Consider the following 23667-nt stretch of genomic DNA (forward strand, 5'->3'; position numbering starts at 1 on the left):
GTCACTATTTTCTCCAACAATGCCCTTGGACTAAGGGATCTACTTTCTTTTGATTTCACTTGGCTTTAAAATTAGATGGCTCTGAAGCTATCAAGCAATACCTCTGCAGACTTGATATCTTTCTTCTATGTACCACACTTCATCCATTTATTTTCAATCACCTTCACTATATTCCTAAGTGGGAACTTCTGTTCTCGGGAACAATGTAGTGGCATCCTGCTTATGGCTTGTAGGATTTTTTAAAACCTTGCTTTTTCATTTGGTTTCAGGGTTTTTTTAAAGGTTTTTCTTGTATACTTTCCTCCTTTAAAAGACTCCATTTGAGCTATCAAACCATTCAGGTATCTAGCTAGTGTAAATATTTAGAAAAGCAAACAACTATTTCGGTTTTTTCCTGTGTTTTGGCTTTGTTTGCTTTTGGTTTTGGTGGGGTTTTTTTGTTGGGGTTGGGGTTTGTTTTTTGTTTTGGTTTTTGGGGTTTGGTTTTTTTTTTTTTTTGAAAGATACATCCATGAAACATCATTGGTTCATCATACTTTTAGTTCAGCTTCTGGCATATGGTTACTCTCAGACAAGCTTACTATAGTTGTTTCTACTCATATAAGTAAGCTCACTAGTGACAGGCTTTGAACTCACCCAATAACATGATTTTAGGGACAGCAAAGTTCCCAGCTTTATTTAATCAGAAAGTCAACCTGATGAATCTACATTCCAGAATATTTATTTTGGTGCCTACTCTCTTGTTCCATTGTTCTCAATGTCTTGCACACATTCTCATCTACTTTGAATTTCAGGATTGCAGCAAGTTTCATAACAGGAAGGCACCCCCCTTAACATCCAGCTTTTACATGGCTAAATGGCTTGTCATCTTCCCCTGGCACGGGCACAAATGATGGAAAACCTATTTGCCATGCAGAACGCTGAGAATCAAGTCCCTGGGAACAATCAGTGCTAATGTTTTCCACAAAATCGGTGCTAAAGTTTTCCACAAAAGTAACTTCTTTGCAGCTCTCCTGAAAGTTACTTTCTTAGTAACACACAGGCAATTATAGACTTGAATACTGTTTATAAAACCAAGCAGTACAAAACTAAAACCTTTTTTTTTTCCTTTAAAGGCTTTTTTACTTGGATGGCCGATGTGTTTCCATTTGTTATTCATTAATAACCTTTGTGATCATTGGCCTGTGTCAATTAAGCTTCAACCAAGTCCCTAAACCAGAGCTGCTAAGCCTGATCAGCTCAACCATGGGTTAGAGGGCTGTGAGCAGCCTGTGGAGTCAGCTGCTACCCATCAGAGCCATAGGCAAGTGCTGCATTAAGTTTATCTGGGGGTGGTTCTGTGTGTTGGGTCAGCAGGCCAGCTAGTCCTGGAAATGCCATTCCTTGCCAAGCCAGGAAAGGAGAGATTTGGGGGAGAAGGGATGGGACTGAAGAGGAGCAGGGCTAAGGCTAGTGAGCAGTAAAGCCATGGGAGAGCAGGCTCTATGGGGTTTGCTTGTAATGGAATGAGTACTTTTGGAAGGTGCTTTTCCTTTCAGACATATTATGCACGGTGTGTTATTGCAGCCTGCGCTTATCTGACTAATAAAATGCATCACTTTCATACCTAGGTAGAAACCAGCAAATCACTAATTTAGCAGATGATGATACATAGAAAGCATAACCACCCTCCCTAAAGTTTCCACTTATCAACTAAAAAAGAATATTAAGTTAGAACTACTGTAAAATAATTTTTATCTAATTAACTTCCACTAGAAGGACAAAACTGAGGACTGAAATCTTTAATTTTTCCTATTAATGCAGAAATGTACCGCTTAGTTCCCAAAATAACTTTTTATAGTTTTAGCACAAAAATTTATTACATTCTTGCTTTCATCACTATTATCTGCAATTATTAAATTCCTTACCTCCCTAAAAAAAAAGAGCAAAACAGGCCCAAAATGTTTTCATAAGATGGGCTCTATTTTACAGTTCTGTTTCTCAAATACAGACACCACTCTGTGTTTTAATGTTGCATTTTCAAAATAAAAATATAACATTCCACTTTTGGTTACATTATGTGTTACAGTCAGTAAGGCATATGACAAAAATAAACGTGGAGAGGAAATGAAGGTATTTTCTAGCACTATTTATAGTAATCCAGTCATGCTGAACTGATTGTATTTCCTCCTATACTGAAAATGCACAGACAGCTGCACATAAAATACATGTCATCAACTTTCAGCTTTCATTCAATGAAAAAAGTAACAGGTAAACATACATGAGAGTAGACTATCATTGCTTTCAGTTTACACAGAGAAAGAAAACTTTACTGTGGTCAAATCTTGAAACCAAGAATTTGAACAGATAATCATATATCTCTGTGAAATGCATTCACATAAAAAAAACTCCTGAAGATTAAGCTCACTTTCTTAAGAACCAAATTTTCATATTGGTACAGTATTTATTTTCATGAAAACACTTAGGCACAAGTAAATTGTGGTCAACATGAAGTTGTTTCTATTTTTTTTTTAATTAAAAGAGGCTGCAAAGCATAATTTTAACCTAAAGTTTCCCCCACGTGTCTGGAAACTGGCCAAAAGCTATTGGTTTCCATGAGATGTAACTCTTATGAACAACAGAAGTTGAATTTCAAACAGGGATGGCTAATACTTTCTATCATGTCTTGGTAAGATATGCTTTTTCTGTGTGTCTACTTCTTCATTTTAAAATTTGTTACCTTTGGGGCCAGAAGGGCACTCTAATTTACATGGACAAACATACCAGACTGGCCATCTGAAATAAGTTAGCTCAAAGGTAAATCAAAGACATATTTGGTGCCTCTCCCATTTCCTCTCATGTTCTAAACCATTAACAGCAGATTTAGTTGCAATGGTTCCATCATACACAATGCTTAATCCTGAAATTCCCCTTTGTCAAGAGGGCATCATCATGGAAGATGCTGACACACCTGACTCTGTCCTGGTATTTTCTCATTGAACAAGAATAGCAGGACACAAGAGTTAAATGGTTCTTTGAGACCAAACCAGGTAGTCAGTCTTTTTCTCACTGTTTTCCTGTTATTTGACTGCTTGAGAATCCTCCCTTAGAAGATATCAAGAACTGTAGAGCTCCACTTCATTTATTAACTCCACATTTACCTTTGAATCTTTTCCCCTTTAATATTACACCAAATTTATTTTTGCTGCACACACTTATTTTAATTGAAGCTATTCTTTCAGTTCACTGTTCAGAAAGCAATTAAGTGGTAAAAGAACTTACATATGGATTGCTAGAAATATTTTGTTCAGAAGCTGGTGGTGTACATGCAGTAAAGTATTACTAGTGTTCTGTAAGAATTAATACCACTGTCTAGTGTGGTATTAATACCACTGTCTAGTATGCTCCATTGTGTAAGCAGAGGGGGGAAAGCCAACAAGACTCTCCCATGCTAAAATACAGATGGAGCTTTTGGGGGGAAAATGGTAACCAGACATTCAGCTCACAATAAGGTAAAAATATAACAAAGCCTCCTTATCTGCAATGCTCTTCCTTCAAACTGTACTTATTTGATCTATCTACAAAATTTACATCCAAAACATCCAAACATTTCCACCCTGCTGTAGCATGAATTATGCTCACCAGCAAGTGAGCCTCAGGTTTACCAACAAAAATAACTGTTCATAAACCCACCTTAAAAAAGTAGGAAGGCCACAGACACAGCCCCAAGTAAACTCATCCTGAAGGTTTAATGGGAATCTACAAACTGTTCCTGAGCTGCTTCACTGCATCTCTTAGTTATCCTCAGGGTGTGTAGTAATGTGTAAAAATAAGATGCTTTTATTTAAGAACTAAAATAACTTTTTACTAGAGTATGGGGAGTCTAAGAATATAGGAAGTTCTTGGATACCTCTTTGTCCATCAAGGGTACAAGCTGAAATTCTTCTGTCCTTTGATAATAAATATGTCATAAGTAAGGAATATCTAAAGGTAGACAGGATTTTAACAAATGGCCAAAGTAAATACACTTCAGGGTATTTCTGCTTCTGCTTGACTAGCATTTCAGCATGTTTCTAAAGCAAGTGAGGTCACATTACTTATCCTGTTTACCTGCACGTTGTACTTCATAACTAGGTTTCATACACATCATTGAATTTATAATTCAGAATATCAGTTCTAGTTGGAAGCTGTTGTTTTGAAAGGAAGAAAGAAGGACAAGGACATTTTATAACATTTTGTTCTCACCTTCAGATGATTTCTGGAGACAGTTTATATAGCATTTATCTATTTAGTTATCTTAAACAATGCACTTAAAATCCTGACCTCAGAAACCATCAGCTTTTTTCAACACCGGTTCTGTTCTTCTGGGTGGTTTCATGGTAATAAAAAGCCTACCAGACATAAAGCAAAAGCAAAAGTCAAAGAATATCCTCACAGTACATCAGCTGTCACCATCTGCTTGCAGCACGTCAGTGTAGTACATGATTCAGTCCTCTCAAAAGGGCAGAACAGACTGGACTCCTGAAACACTACATCAATCAGCTGGTCCTTAACACTGCAGGTATCACATCAGAGCACTTACACCACTTCAAGTCACACAGACAGATAACACGATTAGGGGTTGGTCACTCTCCAGTTGGCAAAGGTAACAGGGGGTCTACATGAGGAAAGTCATCAGTAGTAGAATGGAAATAGCAGGAGTAGAATGGAAATAGCAGGTTTAAAACAAGAGTGTCTTAGAGTTCGTTCATTTGTACCCCGTGTTAAGCCGGATCGCCAGAGTCAAGATCAAAAGTGCCTAGACATGTTCTCACCAGAAATGTCTTAACTTCATAATTCATTCTCTGTACAAGAAGTTCATTGACTTTAGCTACAGAATGTAAGCAAACAGATGGCTTATGCTGCCAGGAATGTGCTTTAGACTTAAAGAAATATAAACCCAGAGGATTCAGAAGTTTCACTGGACCCAAGGGAAAAAGAGAGAAAGGAAATAGTAGACAAGACCACTTACAGATATGACACCTTCTGAAATAAGAAAACAAAAGAATAACACAGACGTCCTTCGATTTACATCTGATTCATCAAATAGAAAAGAAAACATTTCTTGCTCAGGAGTATCTGTTACAAAGGTCAGTATGCAAGACGTGCAGCTGAAAGATACCTGCTGACATTAAGCAGGTATGAGCCTGTACTGCTCAACCATAAGATATAATGAGAAATTGAGGGGGAGGGGAGACTTTAAAAAAAAGAAAGAAAAAAAAAACCAGCATTGCCTTTCTGTGTTAAAACAGAAGACTGCAAAAAACCCCAAACATTCAAACATTGCAAGACAAATTAGCTCAGGAGTATAAGGATAAAGACAAGACAAACACTATTGGACTATGGCCCTGAACAAATTTAAACCAACTTCCACAGCAGTACTGAGTGCTACAGGTTTAAAACAAACCACTAATATGCAAGTAAGTAAAATTTTAAGAATGTTTAATCTGAAGTTCTTAATGACTTCTTATAATCAAATTTGAAATCAGAATGTGCTGGACAGCTTTTACTGCACAATAAAGTTTTACTTTACCTAGTTGATCAGGGAAGGGAAAGGAAGCCAGTTGATGTAATTTTTTGGATTTCAGAAAAGCTTTCAATGGTAACCAGAGTCTCCAGAGGATCCTTCTGAAGAAAATGTCCAGCATTAAGCTGGATTAACACATCATGCAACGTGTGAACAGCTGGCTCAGGGGTCAGGCACAAAGGGTTACAGTGAACGGGGTGACATCAGACTCGTGACCTGTCACTAGTGGGGTTCTAGAGGCTCCATCCTTGGCCCTGTGCTCTTCAAAGTCTTTATTGAAGACCTGGACACAAGACTTGAAAGGATACTAAGCAAGTTTGCAGATGATACAAAACCAGAAGGAGCCGTTAACCCCTCGAAGGCAGGGAGGCCCTACAGAGAGACCTCAACAAATTACAGAACAGGGCAATCACCAACTGTATGAAATTGAACAAGGGGAAGTGTCAAATTCTGCACCTGGGATGGGGCAACCCTGGATGTGCAGACAAACTGGGGAATGAGAGGCTGGAAACCAGTGCCACAGAAAGGGATCTGGGGGTCTTGGTTGACAGAAAGTTAAATATGGCTCAGCAGTGCCCTGGCAGCCAGGAGAGCTGCCCTTGTCCTGGGGAACATCAGGCACAGCATGGCCAGCCAGGCAAGGGAGGGGATTGTCCTGCTCCGCTCTGAGCTGGGGCAGCCTCACCTTGAATATGTGTGCAGCTTTGGGTGCCACAACATGAAAAAGACATGAAGGTGTTAGAGAGTGTCCAAAGGAGAGCAGCAAAGATGGTGAAGGGCCTTGAGGGGAAGCCATATGAGCAGTGGCTGAGGTCACTTGGTCTGCTCAGTATGGACAAGAGGAGACTGAGGGGAGACCTCACTGCACTTACAACTTGCTCATGAGGGAAGAGGAGGGACAGATACTGATCTCTTCTCTGGGTGACCTGTGACAGAAGGAGGGAATGGCCTGAACTTGTGTCAGGGGTGGTTTAGGCTGGATATTAGACAAAGGTTCTTCACCCAGAGGGAGGCTGGGCCCTGGAACAGGCTCCCCAGGGAAGTGGTCACAGCACCATGGCTTATAGAGTTCAAGAAGTGTTTGGACAATGCTCTCAGGCACATGGTGCAACTCTGTGCAGGATGAGGAGTTGGACTTGATCTTTATGGCTCTCTTCCAACTCAGCATATCCTGTGATGCTATTATTTTACACAGAACAAGATCCCATTTCTTTTACCAGCCAGCACTGTCAGCCCCCCGGGAGGGCGGGGAGCCCCTGCCCACTGGATCACAAAGCCGGCAGAAGGAACACGCACAAACAAAATGCCCCCTCTTCCGCCAAACAGCTGTGCCTGCAGCACACTGTCCAGCAACAAAGTAGGGCTCTTTAAAATCAAATTTTGACAGCTACTGAATGCATTCACGGCTGTCACAAGTTGAATATAACACACAAGTATGATGCTCAATTATTTTGCTCCTTTCTTTGTTTTAAAAGTTTCTTAATACTCCTAAAAAGGTAGTTTAGTGCAATAGCAAGGACTTTCAAGTATAGAATTTGGCTGCTGGTTATGCTACTTTAAATGAAAAGCGTATTATAACAAAGCACGACTCATTATCTTCACACAGCATGCATATTTTGCTATCAACAAGATTAGAAATGGTAGGAGGCCTACAAAGGAATACTTGAAACAATAATCTAAGAAAGCAGCTGTCCTAAAAGCCACAAAATGCATTAGGAAGCTAAATTCAGTAGCTGTCACTTCTGCACCAGTGTCCTGGATCTGATCAGGAAGCAGCTTAACTCATGTCTCCCCTCACATTTCCCACTGCATGTTTCAGGTATGATGGGCACATTCCCCTTGTTTTAATTTCCAGGGAAAAGGAGAGCAGATATTGCTTTTACCCTCACCCTCTAAACCAGCCTACTCAAGAAACAATGGATCTGAAATCTGTTCCCTGTAGTCTGATGATATTCAGACTCCTGGCTGCCAGGAGTCAGGCTGCCATGGAGCTCTCTCTGTCAGCTACACTTTAATTGGCTTGGGAACCTTTCTCCCCTTTCTTTGGAAGCTGGACCTGGTTCACCCAAAAAGGAAAGGTTGCCTGGGACAGAAGTAAAACAAATCAGAACAAGTCCGAGCCTGATGCCTAGAAGCTGGCAACGCATTCTGTCTCTTTGTGCTGAAAATTCTTTTCAAAAGCTTTAGTCATTTCATTTTAAGAAATAAAAAAAGCACAAATCCACCACGCACACGGGCCAGGGAGCAGAGATCAATATTCCCATTTTCTTACTCACAGGCCACTGAAGGTCAATGACTCATGCAGTATCAGAGAAGCTCCTGGGTCTTGCATTATTGAAGTAGAACCACTGTGCAGCCAGTATAAACACTGAGAGTCCTCTCACTGGGCTTTTAGACCTTGATGCTGGAAGATGTGCATGCGACAGCACTCAGCCTATGCAGAGCTCGAGCTGAGGTCTCCCACTTCTCAGATGAGTGCTTGAATAAGCACAAATACACACCAAACATATTTCAAGAAGAACATGCTATAACTTCAGCTTTTGGTCTTGGGTCAAGTGGACAGATGTGCTTGAGGTATGGCGCCTTGATTCAGACCCTTCAACTCTGGAGCATACCAAGCATTCCAGCTTATTGCTGGTCTCTGCTTTTTCCAGTAGGTCATATATGCTCTAAACAGATTTTGTAAACTAAATTTCAGAGATGCCCAGTTCTACTTCTTGGTTCGCTCTTTCCTATTTTTTAAAAATAAAATTCATGAGCTGAAAGCAGCTACTTGTCCTTTACTGGGTCTCACCTTTGGGTTGCTCAGTGGTAAAGCAGAAGTAGATTTTCATAAGAGCTGGTGTATCCAAATGAAGCTTATATTCTGGAGTCAGTATTTAGACCTATTGAAAGCTTTTCATCCATCTTTTTATAAGAGTGTTGACATAACTTGTGGGTTAGTAAAAGAAAACAGTTCCAACCAAAAAACTCCTCTCCACAAGTTTGCCTCCTAATGAAGGGTGCATTGGTATGCGTATTTAATAAGAATCTTTTAAAGATAATATTGAATGCTTTCTGCTCCAGTAGCTTTTCTAACGTTTTTGTAAAGTGAATTTTTTCTAGTCCTGCCCTTCTGCAAGACCTATGGATGAAACAATTCAGAAGGAATCAGGTAGGCAAGCTCCCATTGAAAAATAAAATGGCAAAGAAATTGCCTTTTCTAGTCCATCCCTCTCAAAAAACCCTGAAGTTTCAAACTAACTGAAATAAGGACAAAAATAAATATCATGGTTTTGAATTGTTGCTCTCCCTTATTCACCTGGGAGTATGAAAACTATGAGCTAAAATCCTGAACAACTGCAGTATCCTGCTGCTCCAGACAGATCTCAGCAAAAAGATACTTTAAATTATACAGTCTAACAGCAAGAATCTTTTCTGGTTTGCTTTGTTTTGTTCCAGGAAAGGTCTGTGACTTTGGATCGTTTTAAGGAAGTTTGCCCAATTTAACTGGAAAAAAAAGTATATTCACATGGCAGTTATATGCTCAAAAACCTCATCTTTAATCTGGGGCTAACTGAAAGAAAAAAACAAACAAAACCCACAAAAAACACCACAAGAAACCAAAGCACCAAAACAAATGAGCCTCACCACTGACAATGAGCCTCACTATTGACAACTCAATACTTCCAACTGTGAGATTTCCCTACAGTTTTACTTGTATTCTTATAGACAAAATATCAAATCCATATCCACCTAATCCATGTTCCCCTAACTTCACCTAGTCACCCTGGCAAAAACAAGAAGGCAATGAAGAGACTGTATTCATCTGCTGAATGAATTTGAAGTCCCACATTTATGTCAACTGCTGGGAAGAGGAAAGAGAGAGAAACACACTGTACCAACATTCTGAGTTAAATCAACTGAAACTTGCAAAGTATTTTCTGTCCATTATAATTTTTGCCCTATACACAGTTTTTATAGCAAATAACCATGCGTAAACTGAGGAAACAATATACAGAATTAAGGCTGGGATTATATCCTGTAGTGTAGATGGGTAACTACTAACAGCAGGGGGTGTGCTAACAGATAAACAAACTGCACAAATGAAGCAGCCCGCTAGTTCTAGGAGGTAGTTGTATGCTTCCTTATTTTTCACTGTCATGTAGGATATCCCCATGACTAATTTACTAAAGTTAGTGGAGATTTCCTAAAAGATATAAAACTCCAATGTTAAATGATCATGTCAGAACATAATGATTACTGCATAATTTCCCCAGCAAGCCACAGTCAATGTTGTGTGCAAATGCTTCTTTTTGACTGAAGGAAGAGAGTAAATTTCATTGTTGTCCACACAATCCTCATTTGTGGAGGAAAGCACTATGTAAAAGCTGAAGATCATTCAGCTCTGTGAGCAGACATCAGAAGGCACATTATATTTTTGGCAACCTCCAAAGACGTGTTAGGGCAAAAACAGATGAAATAGCACTGAAATGCAAAATAACTGAATGGGTAAGTACCCTATATCCTTTAATTTATTTTTTCTGACTGAAATGTACTCAACTAGTATACCAAAAAGGAGCAGCAAAAAAACCCCACATCTTTATGGCCAAGGTGACAAGGCACCTTTCATTTTTAAGAAAAAACCTTACACTTACATTACTATTTCACATTGAGGCCTATGACATGACTGATTTGAAACACTTGTAAAACACAGTACGAAACCTTATTGAGTTTTTTTTTATAATATCTATTTAAAAATAAACAAGAAACTATATCTTTGGAAAAGTAATTTTTCTTCTTCCACTGGAAAAAAAAAAAGTACAAAAACATTTATTTGCCAGAGATAGCAAGGAGAGTGTGTAAAATCAGTTCAACATAAAATTTCCTTCTGAGAAAATTAACACTGATTAACATCTGCAGAAGTATGAATGACTCCAACCAGACAGGCAGTGATTGCATGAACTAATGACTAGGGCCCTCTTTGCAAGGAATGATCATCTAACTATGCTGTAAATTGCTGAAAGGGGGACTTCAACCTGAATTTATCACTTGCCAGAACATCAACTTCTGCTCCTGCAACATGTTTTTCATCTCTTGCTTTTCAGTTAGCTGTAGCTGTGAGTCCACTGTATATAGGCAAATCAGACTTGGCCTAAAAATATGTTCTCATACCCTGAACTATTTTCTTTGCATCATAAAGCAAAGAAACTTTTAATTCTAAAAGTGATTTAATGACCAGCATGTTCTGGGAAACAAAGTTTACAACCAGCATTTGAAAATCCATACTTTTATACTATATTTTACTGGTTTTACTCTGTTTTACAATAGGCACTAGGTATTTTCCTTTTGTATATTTCAACTTCAAATTGCTTTAAGAATGCTATATAGGCCAATAGACTATGGCACTGCTACTAGAGAGTGAATTTCTACAAATGGGAGTAAAACCAGAAGGCAGGTGTCAAAAGTGATCCCCCTACTATAAGAACAGTTAAAGAATACAGTCTCAGCTATGTAAACACATCATTGTAGACCAGTCATGTCCAAAAAAAGTCTTCATCTTTTCTAAGAAAAAATTTCTAGCACAAAAATTATTTTCTTACTTAAGCATATTCTGCTTCCATCAGTATTTGCAAAAATTAAAATCAGTAGGACCAAACCTCTGAGGAACACTTTGGAGACCTGGATTGTAGAAAGTGACTATTATACATCAAGTATGAAGGCAGTTAATATGAAAAACAGGAATGTAACCCCAACCAATATTTTCTTAGAGGACTGGCAGCAAACTGCCAGATGCATGTGTGACCTCAAAACAACCTTTTGCCAGATGCCTCTTTAACCTCTTACAATTACATCAACTTCTAAAAAGACAGCTACATTTTACCATTTTCTTCCTTTGGTTATGCAAATTAAGAAGATGTGCTTAATAGAGAGAAGGCAAGTGTTTGGTTCTGTGCATTTTTGTCTCTTAAAGTCCCAAAATAAAGCTGCTTGATACAGCAGCACATAATTCTTTATTGCCAGCATTAAAACAAGTTAAACAAGAAGTCTTCATCTTCTTTCTTTTCTCCTCCCTTGAGTCCATGGTCAAAACCAGGTGACTTTTTAAGATAGCTGTGAGTTAAGGGGCCAAGACAATATTCAGCCAAAGCAAACAATAAATCACTTTTGATACCATTTACCATTTTTAAGTAAATAACCTTTTCTTTCATAAAAAGTATGCTATACATTTTATATTACAGTCAACAGAAGCCAACACAACCATTCACAATATTCAGATTCAAAACTGGCTTGAATGCTAATATTTTGAGAAGGGTATTTGCTGCAAATTTAAAAAAAATAAATTCATAGCATGAAAGCATCATGACTATGTTCCAGGGGCTCAAGCCCTAGAAAGCAAAAGGAAGAGAAATTATGTGGAATGAAAAGTAAGTAGGTCATGTATACTAAAGTGCTAAATATACTATCATCTGATTTGTGGCTGAGAGAACTGTTTTTAAAATCTAGAGGTGTACAAATAAATGAAGAAATGCACAGTATTTGTGAACAAAAACATTCTTTGATGATGCACTAAAGAGAAAGACTCCTTCTGCTGTATAGAATCCAAGAGGAAAAAAAAAGGCATTTCCTTTAAGAAATATACCTCCTTATACAGCAAAACAATGAATTTCAGTTGTTCTGTAACCCAGATCCTTTAATCTGCATAAGAGATGCTGACTGAGTTCACTCAACCAAATCACTACTGGCTTTCAGAATACAATCAACACATGCTTTTCAACAGTATTAATATAGCATGAAGCTTGTGCTCCTAATTATTCATGTTTTTGCATTCTGTTTTTTCCCCCTGCTGTAAAATATGCAAATTTACTTCTTTGTGTTATTTAGGTCCCACATGGGCCTCAACAGATCTGTTTGGAACGAATTACAAGCCAACATCTAGATACATGCTGTCAACATTTCAAGCTTCATTGTTTTTATTAGGTTGGAATGTCATTATAGATTTGATATTAGGCTTTAAAAAGCTTTTTATAAATCTCTTGAAAACCTACAGTCTAATCAAATGGTGCACTGATAATTACTACTACTGCACTTTTGTGTGTGAAAGGGGGAGAGCAAAGCCCTCCGAGCCCTGAATCCGAGGGAAATCCCCATCTAGTGGCACCACTGAAAAGCGCAGGTTGTTTTTGTGCAAAATTAGTCCCAAAGAGGATTAGTTTGACTTCATCACTGAATGAAGTGGAGACATTACCTCCTTATGCAGCTAAGGATCGGTAACAGGAGAGGACTGTTTCATCTGAATTCCTCCTTCTCCCTTTTCAATCAACTCTGGCTGCAAAATTCAATGCCTAGATGAACCACCGTGGTTTTTAAGTATAAAAACCATAAAGCAGCACTTCAGGCAAGAGATCACTTTAAATACTGTAACTTCTTAGTGTGCATCAAAAGGGTTCACTTACAGTGGCACAGGCTGACACATATAAAATATTCTTTAGATAAAAGTATTAACAGATATCCTGAAATTTCACATTACTATAAAGTTAGTATTAAATATTTTGACCTCAAAGCCCATAAAAAACCAGTAGCTTGGTTATTCAAAAACTATAAGGTTGGAAATAACTACACAAGTGCTTCCTGTTACGTAAAAAATAGGTAATGTTAAGTCCATTGATGCAGAAAATGAAAGGACATCGAGACACTGCTTTTTTCCAACTGGCACAATGCCTTGTACATTTCTTTAATGTAACAGTATACTTTAAAACACTGCAGCCCAACCTTCCTTACTAGAACCACTCAAAAGCTCCTTAAATATTAATGAAAAAGCAAAGTAGATATTTACAGGGACTTACTACACATTACTACTAACTCCTAGAAAGCAAACAGCAGCAATAACACTAAGATTTTACAAATCTCTTGATGCATTTAATCCTTGAGGTGTGTATGCAGAGGGAGGAAAGCAGAAAAAGTACTGGATTTGCAGTAATGAACTAGTATGGAGGTACTCCTTTGTTTCAGGAGTATCAATATATTAAATTTCCATTTCATAACAGATTCACTTGAGAAAATTTATACATATATACATTTCTCTCACAAGCAAACATTTAAGGGGTCCTTAAAAATATATGTAGAGATCTCTACTACAAAGATCAATATGGAAACTGCAAGGATCCTATTGTAAGACCTTTTTCCATGTTGGGCAACACTGGGGGTGTTTCAGAATGTTAAGATTAATTCAAATATGCACTTTATCCAAAGTACTCCAAAAAACCACCTGCATGCAGAGTAAATTCATGGCAAAACAGAAACTGCAATTTGGAAAGGAAGAAGTATTCATAAAATTGTTCTTTGAAAAAATAGTCCAGATTTCCAAAACTGAAAGCTGACTTGGGCTGATTATTTTACTTTTTGGTATCTTCAGTACAGAAGATTTCCCATTTGTTAGTTGACAAAGGGAAGTTTTCATCTGGATGTAAATCATACTTTTCACAGTTTCACAGAGGAGTGAGGATACTCCTGCCTACAGATGAGAATGACCCCCTAAGAAAGGATTATAATACTGATTTAACTCAATAATATAGATACTGAATACATCAGAGAAAGGTTCAAGTACCTAATTTGAAATAAGACAAAGCTCAAATGCCTTGCTGAGATTAACTTAAAGAGTAAGTCATACCTGACCACCAAAATTTTAAGATAAGTATACCTGTTATCACCCACCATAACTTATCAAACTCCCTGTGTATTCTTTTTGCAGCCCATTATGTTCCTGACTTTGTGATAGCAGTAATAATGAAATAATGAAATCAACAACATCCCACTTCTCACAAAAAGTTCTCAAATCTTCTACCTGTCAACTGGTATTAGTACCAGTTATTTTCTGTATTTTTAATAAGGAAGAAATAATTGCCTTTTACATGCCTTATACATACATCTCACAGAAAGAAAACCAGTAGTTCCCACCTCCTTTTCTGTGACATTTTAGATGCTGGTGCAAGCCTGAACACATTTGCTCTGTAGAGTTTATTCTCTTCAGACATTATCATTGAAACAGGAGGGACACTGGTTAATTGAACAAACCCAAAACTCATTTAAATACCACAGATCCTTCTATTTATTTGAAAGAGATTTCAAAACCCTTAATTTCTTATGTTTATGACTATTTTCTATTGACAGGAAACCTGACAGGCAAAAATCATGCTTACTCCAATAGGGATAAATATTAACAAATAAGCATTAAACCAAAAATTGCTCATAAATTCTAGATGGCTGTCCTAGAGGGAGCTAGGAAAGCCCAGCAGCAAGAATGGAGGTTCACAGTGCAGAAGTGTGTATTTAGTACAAAATTCTTGCCAAACTTTCTAATCATGGCTACAGCCTCCCTGTGTCTGACAGTCACTCTAGTCTGATGAGAATCCTGTGCCTGTTCACTTTTCCTTAGGTACTTCCTCATTGAAAAACTTTGTAACAAAATTGCTGAACCTCAGAAAATGACCTTCAGGTGACACTTGAGTGCTCCCTGTAAGTACCAACACTCCCTACCACTTGCTAAGAGGTCTGCTCCTGAAGCTGAGAGGAGAGCTCTGAAATGACAGTATTGAAAATCCATGTTAATTTACATCTTAAAAAACGAAAGTGAAAGCTGTCCTAGGTTCAGGGAAGAAACAGAAGTTAAATATGTTTAAAAATGAGATTTGTCAGCACCTGCAACTGAGCTGCTTCTCCAAACCATTTACTCCATTCCAATACCCAACATAAAAAGATCCCTGAGAGAAAACCAAACAAACCCCAACAACGCTCGCATCCATGGAACAGATTTTCCTTTAAATCACAAGTCAAAAGTAAACAAAGCCTTGAACTCAGGCATGGTGAAAGGATCAGATCAAGAGTTTCTCCAGACACAGTGAGAGACAACACAACCCTCCTGGCTGTCCAGCCCTGAGCACAGCACCGGGCTCAGCAGTCCCTTCCCAGTGCCAGGGTTTGTCCCTCCGTGCCCATGGCCAGCCTGAGCACATCCATCAGGGCCAGGCAGAGCTATGGGAGAAGCCTCATTCCTTGGTCCCTGCCAAAAGCAGCCTGCAGGGATGCCTGGGAACCTGCGTGACCACAATGCTCTGACCCAACTTCCTGGCCTGGCCTCAGTTGTGCCTGATCCCTGCAGAAGTGTCCGGCACCAAGGTCTCGGCTGGCCCTGGTCACTGTCCCCAGAGCTGTGGTGTCCTTGTCCAGAGAGCTTGGCACTGCCCTCCCCTTCAGCGAGGTCTGTGCCCGAGCCCCTGCGCCCTTGGCACCCTCGCTGGGCTGCAGGCTCGCCTGCCTGCTGGAGCCACCAGCATTTGCTGCTCCCTCCCTCTGGCTCACTGCAATTCTGTCTGGAAAAGTAAACCCTGCACATCAGGCTCCTAAACAAAACCTGAAGACAAAATTAACTTCTCTTGGTCCTTTTGAAAGAGGACCTACAGAACAATATTCTAATTGACTTTAGTTATTTATATTACATTTTTAATGATGAGGGTGATGAGACACTGGAATAGGTTGCCCAGAAACGTCGCGTTCAAAGTCAGGCTGCACAGAGCTTTGAAGGACAACGAAAGATGTTCATGCCCATGGAGGCAGGTTGGACTAAATGATCTTTAAAATGGTCCAACCCAAACCATTCTATGATTCTATGATCTTTGCTTCAAGTAAAAACCACCCACCCCAGTTGCACCATCAGCACCATGGGGATTTTGCAGAGTTTCTGACTGTCTTGCCAAACACACATGGGAAGCAGCATTGCTGTCTCAGTTTTTCAATTTCTGATCTTAGACTGAGATTAGGACTACAAGTCATTTGGATCTTTGAGACTGATGGGAGATTTTTAGTTGTGTGCCAAACCAAAATGCTAGCGTTAAAACTGTATTTTTCTCTAAGGCTAGCAATAAATGGTAGGTTGGAATTTACTTTATATTACAAAAGCCACAAAACGTGAGGAATTCCTAAAGAACCACTACTCTCCAAGATTCCCAAGCTAACTGAAAATTACTTGTTTTCTTAATTCTGGCTTTCAGAATGTTAAGATCAAAAACAATTTGTGACGATCAGGAAAGCCCCTGAAACATTTTTCCATATTTCTGCATTTGATTCACTCATCAAAACCAACTGCATGTGTTATGCCCATTTCAGAAGCCTCTTTTCCCTTTTCAGAGTAATATTTCTGCTTGTTACAGAACAGGCACCATTTTTACAGCTTCATGAAGAGATGAGTTGACCAGTGTCCAGAAAATAAGTGAACTGGTAGTTAGACATAAAAACATTTTAGTCTCTAGTAGGAAATGATATTTTATATCTATTTTGTAGAGAGAGAATAACAAATTATTTTTGCTTGACTCCCACACATGCAATATTTACCCCAAAAGCTAAAATAGAGAATTTCTTTCAGCTGCTAGGCTGCAAAGTTGGTTTTGCTGATTCTGCTGTTTTTATGAGTCACCTTTCTAGTCAGACACTGAATTCCTAAATGCATTGATACTTTACAAGGAAAAGGTAGATTTCAAATATAGCAATTTATAACACGACTTGAAGAAGTTATGAAAAGAAAAGACAAAATCATTCTCAGGATTTGCCAAGGCAATACCTGTGATGGAGCTTTCTCAGTAAAGCACTGAATTTTCTTCTCACTTTTTCAAATACCAACCAATACAGAAAGATTCCTCCCATGCCCACAGTATACCGGTGAACTAGGCTTTTTGTTCTTATATGCTCTGAATGACAGACCGCGTTTAAGAACCAACTTAAACTGTCAGAAATAAAATTCTCACTCCCTCCAAGAGCATTCACTGCCTACAGTAGTATTCACACTAATTGTCCTAGAAATCTGCTACTGAGATGTGTTAAAGATATTTTACTATTGGATTTCCAGAATATTTTATACCAGTTTAGAAAAGCTTCACAACATTCCATCTGAGTAACAAAACAGTAACTAACAGAATGGCTAAGTGTTGTGGTTTGGTTTGGTTTTTTTTTCCACTGACACTGTTCCTAGTCAAGAACACCCCTTCCAGATAAATATCTACTTAAGTCCTGACCCATAATTCTGCAACTACATTTGTCTTGCAAGACAGTGATATGCTTCACTGATAAGGTTGATGGCAGCTCTTCGGCCAGGGCAGTCCATTTCATTGCAGACAGCAAAATTAACTTCTGTCTGAGCAAAAAATAAAAAATAAAAAAAAGAGAAGACTCAAATGAAATTGATCGTTCTTAAATTTATATTTAACAGATAAATTTTATGTGAATTTATGTAAACAAAGTTTAAATAGTCACTGACAGCATTTCAGGAAAAAGGAATGAAGCTAAATTGAATGCACAATCAGGACCAGCAATTGTGGGACATATCAACATTTGGGTGCAGAATTCTGCCTATTACAGGAACTGAAATGCTAAATGGCCTCCAGACTTTTTGGGGATGATGATGTGCTCTCCTTTGACCCTTCCACAATGCACATGCTGGAGTGACTTGATGTAGCCATCAGAACGGCTGCAGGTGAACAAAATCCAGTGGAAGGCAGCCATTAAGCATGATGACACAGTCACACAAATGTGAAACAGATTTGTTTTAATGGAGAACTTTTGCCAAAAAGCTAAGTTCTCAGAAAGGGTTCCAATAGTCTTCCATACTGTAGACTTCAATAATCTAAGGGCTTCTCTGACTTGAAAATGCTCAAGAAGAAGTAACACTTAAACAGACTTAAACACTGTAAGATTCCTGATAAGAATGAGTCAGTAAATCAGAGCAGCAGAAGCTGAATATTGATAATGACAGATTCACGAGGAGGAAAACAAATTGTCAAAAGAGAAAAAAGAAAAGGATCAGTTTCAGCCTAACAGCAATATTTTTTCTGTTTTGCACACTTAAGCTCACCTGCAAAACTGTAAGAGCATGATCAAAGCTCCAAATTTAGCCAATTCACAGGTGTGTATACTTCAGATTAGTTTTTGACTAACAAGAAGACTTTGAAAACCCTAAACTGCTTAATTCTTAACAAACTAAAGATTCAGGTTCTGAGACAGAGCATCTACATTTACCATTTCCAGAAATGCATAAGCACTTCTTGGCTTCTAATATAAAAAGTCTGGGGGTAAAATGAAAAGGAAGGAACCTGAATAAAAGCCAGTCCTTTAAAAACTGGACTAAGATATTTCCTTCCCACAATTCTAATCCTACAGCTAGAAGCCTAAACTTTGACCTTTACTGTTTTGTAAGGATGTAACTTCTCCCCACTCAGTATAAAAAGAAAACAAGAAATTACATTTTCAGTGGTCCTGAATATGAGTTCAGACCTATGTAAATAAAATTTCAGCTATTTAGTCCAAATGAGCAGACTAGGAAAATTAATTTTGTCCCACTTACCCACAATAACAAATCCATCTGCTTCTCTCTCTGGCACTGTGACCTTCTTTGACTCTTGACTCTTTCGGAAGAAGCTGAACATAGTCTCTTTGGGTTCTTTTTGTCTTCTGAGCTGTTATCTAAAATGAAGACAAAATATGTTAAATAAACATATGATAACAGAACTTACAAAAAGTTCACATAAGAGACACCATAGATAGTTCACCAACAGTACCACAAAAAGACTCTTTTGTCCTGCTGGGGACCTGTAGCAACTCAGTACTGACTATTCATACAAACTGCCTAAAATTCTGCTGTTACAAGTGATCATGCACTTCAGATCATACACTACATACATATGTATGTAGTAAGGCCACATACCTAATCTTTATTACCCAATTTGAAATATCAGGCATTTTTGTGTCAGACAGATTACCTTGTTGATGCAACAATTTACTTCAAGAGGCAAGAGTAGAGTGAAGCACAAAAGGCTTTTATAAAAAGTTATGAATGGAAAGGAATCATAAAAAAAAAAAAAAACAACAAACTAACAAAACTTCAACTTTTCTCAATGAAAATGAGAGATGGAAACTCCTTTCAGCATTTATCCAGCATGTTTTCATATTTTTCTGCTACTTTGTATTGTGATTAGACAAGCATTCTCTTCAGAGAGGGTAGTAACTATTTTCAGTTTCCCAGTAAGGAATCTTAAAGACAGCCTAACAGTTGAGTATGTTTGATTAACAGCTACCAATGATTTCCTTAAAAGGAAAAGCAAAAAAAAAAAATCACTTGTAGCATTTTTTTTTTTGCAACAATAATTGATTAAAAGAATCTTCCAAGGCAGCTATGAACTCCACTGCTAGAACAAAACAAGGAAACAATTGGGATAAAACCACGGACTGCAGAAGAAAATGCTCAGTATCCCCTCTCTCAGGAGCGGAAGATTACATAGAAGCAATAATGAGTAGCTTAAATAGGACAAAGTCATTCTAAAAACTCATGAAGGGACCCATGAGGGTCCCTCAAAGGCAGAACTTGGACCCCTGGACAACACCAACCCATGGAGCAGTCTGTGGTCTGGCTGAAACACAAAGAGGAAGGCTTAAATAGAGGAATAATGCAGTTTCAACTTTGAAGCAGAGTCTGAGGAGCAGAATCCTGGTTTATTTTGCAGACATCAACACGTTACAGAGAAGGGACTGAAAAATCAGTAACAACATCTAATACACACCTCCAACAGAGGAAAGGACTCCAGGGTAAAGAATTAAAGAGGAATACAGAGTCAAGTTTCAGTAGCATTATTTCACACTAAATTTAACAAAGAAGAATCTTTAGAATGTGGGAAAGAGTGAAGAGTGCTACTGTGAAATGTACAGATTAAAAAAAAAAAAAAAAAAGAAGAAAGATAAGAAGCCTCGATTCAGTACTTGCTGGAATTCTTCATTCCTCACCCAAATATTCATGATACCAGAAGTAAGACTTCCTTTGCCCTGGCCAGGGACCTGTGGCAACTCAGTACTGACTATTCATATAAACTGCCTAAAATCCTGCTGTTACAAGTGATCATACACTCCAGAGAGTCCTGTGTGAAGTGTAAGCACTGGCTTGGAACAGTGTATAAATAGATCATGGCAAAAGCAGCAGCTATTCAAACTGTGGCCTGATACCTGAGACTTGAAGACTGAATACCCCACAGCCTGGCCTGCTTGCTTATGCTGACACAGTGCAACTTCTGGCCACCAAATAAACTACATTAACGTGCACAAAACCAGAACAAACTATTCTGTGAGCCAATCCCAAGAATACAGTTATTTTTAAAAAATGTTATTTTACAGCACTTTATTCCTTTCTGCTTTTTTTCCTACCTTAGCAAGAGAAATACTGATATTTCCAGTTCCATGGATATCACACAGTAGAAACTCCTAATTATCTCATTTATTCCTTACCTCCCCCCACACCCAGGCTCAACACATGGCGCCAGCAGCATATTCCTTTTTCAGCCCTCAGGGAATAAGTCTTCTCCTGCTACCAATTAGGGTTGTCAGTCCCATAGCTCAAGTGGTAAAAACCTGTGCTGTAATGCTCGAGAGTCAGGTTTCTGCTCCAATGATGTATGAAGGAGAGGCAGTTGTGGAACAGTTTAAAATGCAATTTTACCTTCATCCTAAGTGTGCAACAACAAGAAGCAAAATCAACTTGATGTGCAAAATCTCACAGATAGCTTTGGTAAAGGCTCAGATTCCAGTCAGTCACTTGAGGTGCCAGAGCTGCAGTTGCTCCAATCACATTTTTTTCCTCTTTTGAGATCTGCGTTATTGTACAGTTTTCAGCTCTATCACTTAATGTCCCCCTTCCCTTCTTTCTAGCACAAAGAAAAGCATCTTAATCAGTATATACATGGCACAAAAGACTTGTGTAGGGAACCATGCACTTTTAGTCTTTTAAATCCTCCATACTTAACATACCTAAACGTCACTGCTTAAAAGATAATAGGCATTTAAATTCAGAGTAAATTAGCAATCAGGACAATTTGATCTAGCCAAATTAAGGTTACAAGCACTTTCACATACTAGATTTTTTTTACTTTCGTTGACACTATCCCATTTTTTTCTAAAACCCACAGGATTCATCTACATGCATAAGTGTTGATCATTTTTGAATTTTCTGTTTCTGAAGTAGCTTAATTCCACTGCCAGCAGTATTTCTCTAACAGAAAACAAAAAACCAAAACCAAACAAAATTACAATCAAAACCCACAACTAGGTTTGCCTGAAGCAGAAAACCAAGCAAAATTAACGAAAGTTCGTCCTAAGCTCAGGCCTCAAGTCCTTACGCTGTTAAAATCACCAGCCCACACTAAGAAAACAGTACCTGCTGTATTTTGTGACTGTGAGTGTGGGAAGGCAGTATAAAAACCACTTATTAAAAAGATTAACATGTGTAGTGTTTCCTTCTCTAGGAGCCTCTTAGAAACAAAAGTTGTGCTTGTAGATTTTCTCGTTGAAAGGTTTGTGGAAGGAAGAGTTCACCATTACTTTCAGCATTTCGGTAGCTTTGTTGAACACACCATTAAGTATAAACTAAAAAACAAAGAATGACTAAAAAAACAGAGCGGGGGGCACAGAAACAAAAAATAGAGCTGGCACAGAAACAAAAAATAGAGCTACATATAGTACAGCATGGGTAAGGGAAAGACTGTAGACAGGCAATGCATTTGTGATGCTCTTTTAAGAATCTTATCAACTGTGCTACTTCAAAAGTAAACATAAATCTCTCCAGCAACGGGAAATGCAACCACTAAATTTCTTGAATCACACATTAAAAACAGAACAAAGCCCCTATCCAACAAAGAAACACAGAGCTGAATGGAAACACTCCTTCTCTTGAAGATAAGGACACAGTTTAAGCACTTGCAGAATCAGGCTGAGTTTTACTACTTGTAGATTAGATGAGGTTTCAGGTAATGAAAGCTCAGAACAACCAGTTTCATACATGTGTCATTTCAGAGAAAAAATTAAATTGGAAGTTTGGAGACCAGGATGCATGGTCACACAGACTTGAGGAAAAAAAGCACTTAGTTGCGGGGTTTTTTTTAAAAAGCTGTCAGCACAAAATCACAGAAAATACACCCACCATTCAGAGATAGTACCACATTCCTGCAGTCATTTCTCCTATATAGCACAGCACTTTTCCCTTCCAGATGGGATTAATTTTATTTCTATAGGAGACCTGAAATTGAATTCACTGCCTAAAGATAAAAATCTCCCTTGGTAGGAATATGCAATTCCCTTCCTCCTCATGTTTCTCTCTCACAAAAAAAAGTGAACACAATCGCTGATAGTTAAGAATAATGCTTTTGGCAGAGCTTCAGTCATTAGCAAATAATAAGCTCTGAGCTACAGCAATTCTGTGAGGCTGCAAAAAATATTTTGTTTTTCTATGAGGCTCTGAGAACATACATAGCACTGGACAAAGATGAGTTACAGAGCTGCACAAAGGGGTTAATTTATTCCTCCTGCATTTTGTCAGTCTCCTTTAACAAGAACTATAGGCGACCTTTGAGCCAAACCAATATGTTAAATCAAATAAAATTTTTCTACGCAACAAAGATCTTAGTATATTTACTATTACTTTTCAGCCTTTTCTGAATGCTCACAATACCAGAGGAGAATCATAATTTAATGTTAAAACCACCAAAGATGCAGACTAAGATTAAGAGACAATGCCCAGTAATACAGCAAAGCAGAATCGCAGTGGCACTGCCAGTAATTACATCGATGATGAAATGAGGACAGAAGAAATCACAAAACTGACCTTAAAGAAAGAACCAGAATAATTTCACATCGAGCAGCTTAAGATAGACAATCTATGGAAAAAAGAAAACAGAGCATCAGAGCAATTCTCACTTCCGTACTACCATCTGCTGTGATTCACCAATAAAGCAGCAATCAGAAAAAAGAGCAAGATGTTTACAGCCTTGTGCAATCCTTCTTATCATGAAAACAACCAATTTAAGAGTCAAGAATATCTGTGTTGAAAATATTTCTCCGTGACACCAAAAGAACAGTTTAAAAGCTTTTGGCCTAGTCTAAGTTACTACATGAAGAAGGAAAAAAAAGCCATATAATTTATTTTCTCTGGCATTAACATTAGTCATGGTTCTTTAGTTTGTATTTCGTGAAAACAGAAGAATGGAAAGTATCACAAGAAACCCAATTTTTTTTTTCAAAAGGGATATATGTATAATGAAACATTAAAAAAGATTTTTTTC

General features: G+C 38.2%; 1 protein-coding gene across 3 annotated transcripts in view; it reads right to left on the bottom strand.

Annotated features, from left to right (window-relative positions):
- Window positions 1-23667, bottom strand: part of UMAD1 (UBAP1-MVB12-associated (UMA) domain containing 1) — a 79151-nt gene that overhangs the window by 53031 nt on the left and 2453 nt on the right. For all 3 annotated transcript variants that reach the window (XM_084201996.1, XM_084201997.1, XM_084201998.1), the window contains exons 2-3: window positions 23211-23262; window positions 18915-19033 (exon numbers count right to left, since the gene is read on the bottom strand). In XM_084201996.1, coding sequence (XP_084058122.1) covers window positions 18915-18996 — 82 coding nt within the window. In that variant the 5' untranslated portion in view covers window positions 18997-19033; window positions 23211-23262. The remainder of the gene's footprint in view (window positions 1-18914; window positions 19034-23210; window positions 23263-23667) is intronic.

Source organism: Fringilla coelebs, assembly GCF_963513975.1.
Source record: "Fringilla coelebs genome assembly, chromosome: 1".
NCBI lineage: Eukaryota > Metazoa > Chordata > Aves > Passeriformes > Fringillidae > Fringilla > Fringilla coelebs.